Genomic DNA, 11,338 nt, shown 5'->3' with positions numbered 1-11,338 from the left:
CTCTGGAGTGCCAGCAGTACCGTAAGCAAACCACCCACCCGTTCAAACCTGTAAGAACTTCGTTCATCTTCAGAACACAAATCAAGATATTTTTGATGAAATCCGAGAGCTTTCTGACCCTCCATAGACAGCAACACAACTACCACATTCAAGGTAGTAAGAACATAGTTTTAAAAGTCCATGTGACATCAGTGGATCAACCGTAACTTTATGAAGCTACGAGAATACTTTTTTTGTGCAAAGAAACAAAAATAACTTTATTGGATTTGTGCTCCGAATAGGGTTGGGAATTGAAAATCAATTCCAATTCCAGAATCGGGTACTTAAGGTTAGAAATCAGATACTTGATGTAAAATTAATTTCAATTCTGCCTATCGATTCCCGTGTGTGTTGTTTTTTTGTTTTGTTTTTTTATCTGTGAGGACCCGACCTAGCGATCTGCCAGGACCTTGCTCGGTAATCTAAGCGCTCCAAAGTTTAGCTACACTTGTGATCAGAAGCCGAAAAAGCTAAGTAATATTTGTGATAAACTAAACTTGTTGCAAGAGAGGGGTCACCACCAACATGACAAATCACTTTAACAGATCATTAAAGCTGCAGTCCGTAAATTTTGCCTCTTTGTCGCCATCTCTGTTTGAAACCTGCAATTGCAGCTGTGTGCGGAATTATCCTTGCGTGGGTTGTGCACCGGCACGGCTCCAGCGCAGATGAATCTGATGTTTGGAGGTGAATGTGTGGCTGTCAGTCACCACACCGGTGTGGATACTGTAACGTTACTTAGGAATCACAGATTCTCGCCTACGTCTTGGAATATATGACCCAAATAAGAATTTTCACTGGATATTGTCATCAGAACAATTAAGTAACAAGTCTGCCACGTTTGCTCTGACTAACTGAGGAAAAAAGCATTACAATAAATCACGCTACCAATGGTGATTAAGTGTAACGATCGGTTAATTAGCTCATATCACATCAAACCAAGCAAATTATTATTATTGTTATACTTTGTTCTTAAATTGTTAATGTTAACAACATCGGTATTGCCTATAGTGTGTATTAGTGTGTAGATTTCAATTTCTGTACAGTCTAATCTCTAATTGTCATACCATTCGAATTCCATATAAAGAGATGATTTTAAACCAAAAAGCAAATTATTCTTGCTTCTAACTGGTTGTCTTTAAAATACATATTTTGTGTAATCCCAGGCTATCTGTAATCAGATGCACATTTAAAACAGGAATAATTTAATTTCAGTCACATGTGTTTCATAAACACATAATCCCTTCTGGATTACTATCTGCCATCAAAATTATACATTGAATTATTCTAGCTGCTGTGAGAAAAGGCTATAAACGATCGTCCACCTGCAGGATCCTCACATGCGATAGCCTAGTAGCCGGGACTCAATCTTTGTTATCAGACGTGACGTAATGACACAGCAGCATGCTCAGCATTTCCCGCGAAAACCTAACCGTACCACTCAAATTAGAAAACATTATTATAAGCTAACCGTTGTGAATCGGGCTAAAGTAAGGCGATAGTTTTGAACACTGGCTGTTTATGCACTTGCTCAAATATTGATTTTGGATCATTTTTAACCAAAAAAAAGTTACGGACTGCAACTTTAAAGATCACGGACACGATTCAAATACCAACATTCTATTCCTAAATTACAGTGATTCGTCTGTTTCATTCCTCAACCTTTGATGTGTGATCACAACGTTGTGGTTCGTCCTTGCAGCGTACGATCACAGCAGAAGGGGGCGAAAAGGGGCTGTTAAAATGTGTTTGTCTTTGAATCATTCAAGAGATTCGTTCAAAAACGCTGATTCATCAAGTAATAAAACAAGTAAATCTTGAGTGAGTCATTGAATCATTCATTCATAAATTACATGTGCTTTTGTTTAGTTGTCTGGTTTTTTTTTCTTCAGAATCGTGAGAACCACAATCTCCATTAAAAAAACTAAATTTATCCAGAATCATGCAGCTCTGTTTTGCACATGAACAGCTCTTAAACGAGTCCAGTTTTTATGTAGCCTGCTGATTTTTGTTCATGGTATTCAGCTGCAACTAAATGTTTTGCAAAAAGAGACGCATAATAAATATGTTTGATATCATTTTTAATCCCATTGGAATCAAAACTGGGAATCGTAAAGAATCGGAAGCGATAAGCAGAATCGGAATTGATAAAATTCAAACGATACCCAACCCTAGGTCTTGCGGGTTTGGAATGACATGAAGGTGAGTAATTAATGACAGCATTTTTATTTTTGGGTGAACTATTCCTTTAACATTTATTTGACCAAAAATGTGCAGTAACTAGAAAAAGTATGTGAACTAAGTGTTAATTATGTCAGCTGTCTTTTATTTTAATGTTAGTCCTCTGTCAAATGTCTTTTTTAGTCTTTATCGTATTAAGTCAACCTAGCCTCTTTTTGTTTAGTCAAGTTTTAGTTGACTAAAAACCTGGGAATTTAAGTCTATTTTTTTTTTTTGTCAAATAAAACTTCACATTTTCATGCTGCCTAATGGTTAAACTGATAATCATAATTATTTTGCTCCAAATTATTATTACGATTACTGATCATGATTGTTGTCATTTGAGAAATTATATCAGAATTATTGCATTTTCAACTATAAGCATTCATAAGGTTTATTTTACCTCATCTAATTTCCTCATTTATTGTATTATCATAAATATAAACACTCCTTATATTATAAAAACTGGTAAAAATCAAAAACTTCTCTTAAAAGCTAAACAGTGGCATTCCTAATATTAATTGCAATCATACTGATGTCTTTCTGTTAAAACGACAAAACAGAATTTGTTTTGTGGCACAGAGGGGCATAAGTGCATTTATTCAGCAACCTCGGTTGCAAACAATATAGGTCCATGTTTGGATTTATTTATTTGTCACTGAGAAGGTTTGATGGCAGATTTAGAGAGAGCAAACAGCGTAAAAATACGGCCGTGTGAAGGAACACACTGACTGCATTACAGTTTCATTTGAGCCGAATATCTCAGTGGAGATGGTTAAACTCCAACTTAGTTCACTTAGATCATCAAGCACAATGTGTTTGTCTATATTTGTGAATTTGATGAAGATCAGATGACATTTCATGACCGGTTAATGCAGAAAAGCAACCAATCCCAATTTTTTCACATACTTTTTCTTGCCATTGAATTTAGAGTTGTTGTTTTTAAGCTGACCTCATGAATTCCTGTGCATATTCAGTTTCGTATGAATGAGGTGGATCAGTTGTATTTCCTCTTTCCTGCAGCGGATCCTGACATATCCACGTACCAGTACGATGAGAGCTCTGGCTATTACTACGACCCCCTTACAGGCCTCTACTATGACCCAAATTCACAGGTAATAAAGTCATATGTGCAGCCTTAAACATTAGCTTGCTCAGGAGTCTTTAGCCGCTTTTCCGTTGTCTAACTGTGCCGAGAACGGTTTGTAATCGTGGCGCGCCGTACCTGACAGTTCTTGTACCGTTCACTACCGATAGTGGAAAAGCGGCTTTCGATTAGTTTTGAGCAGAAGTATCCAATCCTGTTACTGGAGGGCCAGTGTCCTGAAGTGTTCAGCTTAACATGTTTCCCTGGACATTTCTAGACCTCGATTGCCTTGTTCAGGTGTGTTTAAATAGGGTTAAAGCTAAACTCAGAAAGGGACCCTCCATAGGGCCCTATAATTTTCGCGATGTTGAAAACGTGGATGGAATCCCGGAATCCAGTCATAAAAACTTAATTTATTGTATAACGTGGAATGTCACGGAGTTTGCCAAGTTTTGGATGAATAAATCAAAAGTTAGGTCAGCACACTTAAATCAAAATGTGATTAGACTAGTGTCTGTGAATATTAAGCCACAAAAATACCATTTAAATACAAATCCTGCATGTTTTGCGTGTCTCTGTGTGAATGAATCGCGCAGACGTGCGGTTTATTTTGCTACACACATACTACACACTTGCAGAGTTTTCAGCCTCTGCCACCTCAATATATGAGCACATGAACACATAAACATAATCTCTAGAACTGCTCTGAGAGTCACTTCATGAGCATTTAAAAAAAACAAAAAAAACAAAACTGCATTTTGAAAAAAAAAAAGAAGGAATTTGGGGAAAAAATACAATGGATTCCATAGGGAGAAGGAGCAGGACACTCCTAGTTCTGAGTAATCTTGGCAGGAATCTTTTTTTAAATGACCAGTCAGTCATGCTTGTAGGCTTACTGAGCGACTAATCACAGCTTCTTAAACAAGCACATTGATACTGATAATGTTGCTGTTTGTTTTTGTGATGTTCTTCTAGTACTACTATAATCCCCATACGCAGCAGTACATGTACTGGGATGGGGAAAGACACACATATGTTCCTGCCCTGTCACAGACGTCCGATAACACCACAGACGCTGCGGCCGCAGGAGCAATCTCTGACCTTACAGGTGCTCCCAACAGCAGCAAGGACAAGAAGGACAAGCCCAGGAATAAGACGGCACAGCAGGTACAGTCTCAGACCGAAACCCTCACTGCTTGTGAGGGTTCAGGTTTATTAATGTGTCTTATAGAGTGAGGTTTCGAAGGGATGTGATCTAAATTGAGTATCTCTTCCTGTTGTTAATTTTCCTCAGATCGCCAAAGACATGGAGCGGTGGGCCAAAAGTCTGAACAGGCAGAAGGAGAATGGGCGAGTACTGAGCACTAGCTCTCGACTGATGGCACAGGGGAGACCCGATGACAGACGGGAATCTGCCAGCGCTGATGCAGGCTACGCCGTCCTGGAGATGAAGGTTGGGTTTTTACACGTCTGATTAATGCCAGGCTCTTAAAATGCCACCTTTTTCATTTGTATAACTGATAGTGGTTGAACGGATCGTAGTTGATCCGAATACTACCGACCTTATTTTATTTGTAACATTGTTCTGTTGTATTTATCTATGCTTGTAATTTGTGTACTTTTGCTGGCTGTTCACTTGTCTCTTTAATAATTTTTGAACTTTCTTAGGCTAGGAATTTTTGCAAAGAAGTACTTATGGAAAGCAAAGTTACATTGAATATATATATATTTTTTTTTAAATTTTCTTGCTAATCCTAAAAACAACCGATCCATGGCTCAAAAGCTGTAATATGATCCAAACCGTGAGATTTGTGATCCGTTGAACCACTAATAACTGATGGTGTGTCTTCCCTCTGCACAGGGTGCCTTGCTGGAGAGACCTCAGATTCTGATGGAGCAGATCAAACATCCAGAAGAGAGAGAAGTGCGTTTTGTCTTGCTTTTTCGCTTTTGTTTGGTTTTTGCTTTAATTTCATTGTTATGGTATGACGTTTGGGTTTTGTTTTATTTTAGATTTTGTTTCATATTTTTGTTGTTTTGATATGCTTCATTATTGTTTTTGTTTTTTGTTCTTTATTATTTTAAGTTTTTAACATACAAAGCAAGACATTTGAAAAGGGCAAACACCCAGAAGAGAGAGAAGTGTGGTTTTGTTTTTTATTGTTACCTTATGTTATGATGTTTGATTTTCATTAGGGTTGGGCCGATAGACGATGCTATCATCCGTCGTTGATGGCTGATAGACATCACGATGTTGAGCCGGCATCATGATTCCCCCGGCAATCCGCCGCATCCCAATACCGTGTTTGGAAAGAAAATGATGTGTATTCAGAACCCCTAAAGGGAATAAATACGAGATGGGAGGAAAATATATATTTCAATAGCCTACTTTCTCTCGCAGTTATATCATTAGGTAATATACTGTATATATGTTGCGGGCATCAGGGAGCTGCTATTATACCTAGCATTGAAACTGCTTTTGAATGCATGATTGCATTTTAGTTTCACTTTTGAGATTCGCGATCGCACATACTCTGTTTATACTATGGAGCGGCAGTACTTGACCACACATTTTACAAGATTAGATGTTTGTCAGTGGTGCTCAGGATCTGCAAATCATTCGCCATCGTCCTCAGTCATCTCTCCTTACTCTGTTTATGTGGTAAGTGAAATGTTATGTACTGTAATGTAACAGGCTACCGTTTCGCAATCGTTATTTGTTTTCCGTGCCTTTCTGAATACCACCCCCCCCCCAATTTTGTAGACATTGCCCAACCCTAATTTTTATTTTATTTTGGATTGTTTTTCATCTTATGTTACATTATATTTTTTATTTGTTGAATTATTTTTGTTTTGTTACAGGATGGCTTTGTTTTGTCGTTGTTGTTGTTTAATGCATAGATACAAATCGTGTAAAGGGTTTTCAGATTCTAATTTTGCTTAAATGTCATCAGCTTTGTTTTTTTTATATTTTACTTTTTTAACATACAAAGCAAGGAAGAGAGCAACCTCAGGTTCTGATGGAACACATCAAACATCCAGAAGAAAGACAAAGTGTTTTTGTTTTGTTTTGTTTTGTTTTGTTTTTGTTGTGTGTTTTGGTTTGGTTTGTTTTGTTTTGTTTTGTGTTTTGTTTTGTTTTGATTACCTAATGTTATGATTTTTGGTTTCAATTTAAGTTAATTGTGGATTTTGTTTCATCGTACTTTACATTCTGGTTTTATTTGTTGAATTTCCTTTGTTGGTTTTGTTACATTATGGCCTTTTGTTTTTATCTTTTACTTTTTTAACATTATATACAAAGCAGTAAATATGAACAGCAACAATAATAGCAAAATAAATAAATAATCAGTAAAACAAAGACCAAAAAAAGTGTTTAACACGAGCAAAGCTGAGACATGGCTTTGTTTTTACTTGTATTTAATTTTTGATTTGTTTCATGTGTTTGTGTTTGTCTTGTTTCCATTTTGTGCATTTTACCATGCGACTCACCGCTTGCATCTTCTATGTTGTACTCTGTTCGAAAAACCTTTTCTATTATTGGCACTGCAGTGTTATAAAAATAAATGTTTCTGTCTGCTGGTCTTGTCTCTCGGCAGAGTCCTCCTCAGGGTCTGGTGGCAGGATACAGTGGAGAGACAGACAGTGAGGAGGAGGCCGGAGAGCGAGAGGAGAGGCTGACAGACTGGTCTAAATTGGCCTGTCTGCTGTGCAGGAGACAGTTCCCCAGTAAAGAGGCTCTGATCAGACATCAGCAGCTCTCTGAGCTACACCGGGTGAGTCATGCACGTCACATGATGCCTTGATATATGCCAACATGAGCCATGTCACTTCTGATTGCTCTTATAGACCTTATGTAAAAATTTGTGTAAAGCTCTTTGATCACTTATAATTTTTCCACAGCTCATGTCTGGAGTTTTTGTCTACTAAATTGCTTGGAAAGATATGTTTTTGCAGGATTTCATCAACAGAACAATCCAAAATCACATTAGATAACAGCACAACCCACTGAATAGATGTATATCTATCCTCACAGCCTTGCTTTCTTTCTAGTCTATTGTTCTTCATGAAATTTTATGGATTTAATTTTTGGAAAAAAATAAAAGATGAATAAATAAAAATGAGTCAGAAGTAATCAGTGTTATTATTATTAACTAAAACCAAATCTATTAAAAACCTTGTAAATTAATTAAAGATTAAATACAATTTAATATAAATATTAGATGAAAAACATAATTGAATAAAAAAAATGTAATTTTAATTTTAAAAAAGTTGTACAATTAAGCCTGAAATAAATAATAAAAACAAAAAATAATACAAATTTCAAAAGCACATAACAATGTTACAAAGACATAACTAAAATGAAAACCGCAATATATAAATAAAAATAAAGTTAATTCATATTAATGATAATAATATTTAAAAATACTAAAATAACATTGACAATAACTAGACCAACTGCATTAGCTTTGCATACAGCACAGGGATTCCCCAGCCCAAATGCAAAATAACAACATTTGCACTAAATTATTGTTCACATGTCTGATTTTTAATTTTTGTGTCATTTTGGTTATATTTCTGGAGGTACAAATCATAATTGGGGCTGCATTAACTAACCATAGTACTCTGAATGCCAAATAAATAGAATAAAACAGTATGTTCATATAGTTGATTTTTGTTTCTCAATGTTCAGCAAAATCTGGAGCAGAGGAGAGCCAGACAGGCTCAGTCAGAGACACAAGAGCGATCAGAAACCGAGGTAAATACTGCGGTCAGATTGTTCTGAAAGCCCTGATTACACTTCCTCTGATATCTAACTACCATTAAAAAAAAACTGTTTCCACTATAACTGCTATTTCTTTCTCTATAATTCATTGCTTTGACACTTTTGAAGTATTGACCTCTGGGTGGCGCTCTTCATTTTAGCTGAAATACAGGGACCGGGCAGCAGAAAGAAGAGAAAAAGGGGCCATCCCACAAGCACCAGATGCAAAAAAGAGGAGAGTCAGCCCCGTGTAAGTTAAACGAGTCAAGTCATACTTCATATATACTGTCTGTTAAACGCATAGCTGTCACAGACAGAGATATTTGGGGGTGTACTGTGGTAATACCATGGTGTTTTGAGGATAATGTCTTATTTTTGCTCTTGTTCGTGGTCAGCAGTGGCGTGGGATCTCAGATGCTTCCTGGAAGGATGGAAAAAGGCTTTTTCACTCGAAACCTGCCAGTGGAATAACGTCGGTCTTTGGACTTCCTTCAGTGCTAAACGAAATGCCTCGTGAGCAGTTTTTAATCATATGGTGCAGAACACATGCACAGTGCAGCTAAGAGACCATCGTCAGGATGCGTCACAAAGATGAGAATGATGAATATAAAATATATATTACTTTATGGGATTCAGGTTGATTTAAAGAACAACCCTCAGGACCCTGAGAAATACAAAATAAGCTTCTAATGATAGCACACTGTTACTGTAAATACGGTCCAACTATGACATTCGTGGACTTTAGCCCATTGTCGGCTTCCCAGAAAGCAATTTGTGAATATTTATAGATGGCATGAATTTATGAAACACTTTGCCTTTCTGGGAAGCTGTGGAAATGATGTCAGGGTGGAAAACTGGGATAATTCAGAAACTATTTCATGTAGTTTCTTCATCTTTTTTGTCCCTTTAAGTATGATTTGAATAACAGCCATCATGGGCCCTGAGGAGAAGCTTTGCTAGTAAGTGTGCTATGCATTTGCATGTCTTGTATGACATGACCGTCTATGCAGAAATGACAGACAGCGGCTGTCTGTGTTGACTTGCACAGTAGATTAGACTTTAGTGATTATCTTGATGAAAAGGCACAGCAGATGATTATTGTTTACCTATATTAATTTTTATTAACCTGATTTGCAGTGTATATGTGTCGTATTATATGACTTAGACTATATAAGCTTTATAAGATTATATAAGCTGGTGTACATTTTTTTTTTAATGTGAATTTAAGGTGGACTGAGTGAATTTGTGAGTGTATGTCCTTATGAGCACTAGGTGCCATTATGGGGTTTTTTTTGTCGTTGTTGTTTAATGCATAGATAAACATCATGCAAATGATTTTCAGATTCTAATTTTGCTGAAATGTCTTCAGAAAAGGCTGAAAGCCCATTTTGGTTGACAATTTTGTTTAAAAAATGGTTCCTAATGAAAAATGATTAGCAGCTTTTTTTTCCTTCATTAGGTTATGTGAATATAGAACATGACTATTGAGAATGTGACATTTTGAAAGGATTTCAGAGGATTTTTTTTACATTTATGTCTAAATGAAGTAAGAGAATCTTACCAAACCTGTCAAGAACATCTCTGAGTCTTATTTCTCCAAATCAAGATCATAAGAAAATCTGATATACCGATTTACTCAATTTTATTTAATTAAAAAGAAAATTGAGCTTATTTTTAGAGTGGTTAAGATTTTTCATATTGTATTGTTACATTATTTTCATTCTAGTTAAGCATTTTATGTGGAAAAAAATGTGAAAAATACTGTTACGTGAAATAGAAAGCTTATTTTTTTTATTTTGTTGTATTTTACTTTATTTTATATATGTGTGTGTGTGTGTGTGTATACATACATACATACATACATACATACATACATAGATATACAATTGAAGACAAAATTATTAGACCACCTATGAAATTTAAATTATTTTTCAGATATTTCCTAAGTGATGTTTAACAGAGCAAGGGAATTTTAACACCGTATTTATTATATTTTTCATCTGGAGAAAGCCTTATTTCAATTTGCCTGGAATAAAAGAATTATTTAAAAAATAAGAAAACTGCTAAGGTCAATATTATTAGCCCCCTTAAGAAATTATCTGTTTGTCTGGCTACTGAAAAAAACACTGTTGTCCAATGACTTGCGTAACTAACCTAACTTGCCTAATTAACCTAATTAATCTTCTAAGCATTTAAATTGCGCTGTAAGCTGAGGATTAGTATCTTGCAAAACAACTAGTAAAACTCCACTTTTGAAGAAGAGACACCTCCAAGCTACACTGACATTTGAAGGACAACCTGGAGAAAAATTATGCATACTGGTAAGGTCCTTCAGTCAGATGAGACAAAACTAGAGTTCTTTGGCCACAGAGATGTTGCCTATGTTTGGAGAAAGAAGGGAGAGGCGCTCAACTCAAAGAACATGGAGGTGGGAGTGTAATGCTGTGGGGATGTTTCAGTGCATTTGGAACTGGGAATCGTGTCAGGGTCAAAGGAGTCATGAAAAAGGAAGACTACGAGAAGATTTTGAAAGGCAACTTCAGGCAATCTGCAACAAAACTTGGTTTGGGTTGACGTTTTGTCTTCCAGCATGATAACGACTCGAAGCATACCTCACCTCTGGTGAAGAACTACCTCCAGATGAGCAAAGTGAACATCCTAGACTGGCCTGCGCAAAGCCCAGACTTGAATCCAACAGAAAATATGTGAGGCACACTGAAGACCAGAGTCCATGCCAGGAGACCAACAAATCTGGAGGAGCTTGAGAGATTTGCTGAGGAGGAATGGGCTGTAGCGACTCAGGAGACGTGCCTAAAACTTGTTGAGAACTACAACAAATGACTAAAGACTTTGTCCTTTTTTTTTTGCTGTGAAATATGACATTGTCAGACATTTCTTTGTGAGATTGACCCATACAGGTCATTGTGATACAGTGACCCCGTAACCTTCTGGAACTTTTGCAATCAGTGAATGTGTCCCTCAACCACAAATGTGTGTGTTGAAAGAATACATTTGCACAATACAGCTTCCTGTTTTGACATCAGTTCAGCTTGTTCTGTTATATTATTTATAGGCCACAATATACACTAATTTAGGGTCTCAATTCCCAAATGCATATACACATATATACACATATATACACATACATATATACACATATACATACATATACACATATACATACATACATATACATATATATATATACACATACATATATATATATA

The 11,338-nt window shown here is 36.3% G+C and overlaps 1 protein-coding gene across 1 annotated transcript in view; it reads left to right on the top strand.

Moving 5' to 3' along the window:
• LOC107687301 (RNA-binding protein 10-like) overlaps window positions 1–9,676 on the top strand; it is a 27,191-nt gene extending 17,515 nt beyond the window's left edge. Inside the window, exons 15-23 of the mRNA XM_016484583.1 lie at window positions 9–21; window positions 3,283–3,374; window positions 4,322–4,513; window positions 4,641–4,799; window positions 5,208–5,270; window positions 6,946–7,122; window positions 8,040–8,105; window positions 8,273–8,361; window positions 8,507–9,676. Coding sequence (XP_016340069.1) covers window positions 9–21; window positions 3,283–3,374; window positions 4,322–4,513; window positions 4,641–4,799; window positions 5,208–5,270; window positions 6,946–7,122; window positions 8,040–8,105; window positions 8,273–8,361; window positions 8,507–8,582 — 927 coding nt within the window. The 3' untranslated portion in view covers window positions 8,583–9,676. The remainder of the gene's footprint in view (window positions 1–8; window positions 22–3,282; window positions 3,375–4,321; window positions 4,514–4,640; window positions 4,800–5,207; window positions 5,271–6,945; window positions 7,123–8,039; window positions 8,106–8,272; window positions 8,362–8,506) is intronic.
• Window positions 9,677–11,338: the final 1,662 nt, after the last annotated feature.

This window comes from Sinocyclocheilus anshuiensis, unplaced genomic scaffold (genome assembly GCF_001515605.1).
Source record: "Sinocyclocheilus anshuiensis isolate Anshui unplaced genomic scaffold, SAMN03320099.WGS_v1.1 scaffold1857, whole genome shotgun sequence".
NCBI classification, from domain to species: domain Eukaryota; kingdom Metazoa; phylum Chordata; class Actinopteri; order Cypriniformes; family Cyprinidae; genus Sinocyclocheilus; species Sinocyclocheilus anshuiensis.
Note: the sequence above shows the minus strand (reverse complement) of the source record. Positions and strands in the feature narration are given on the sequence as shown.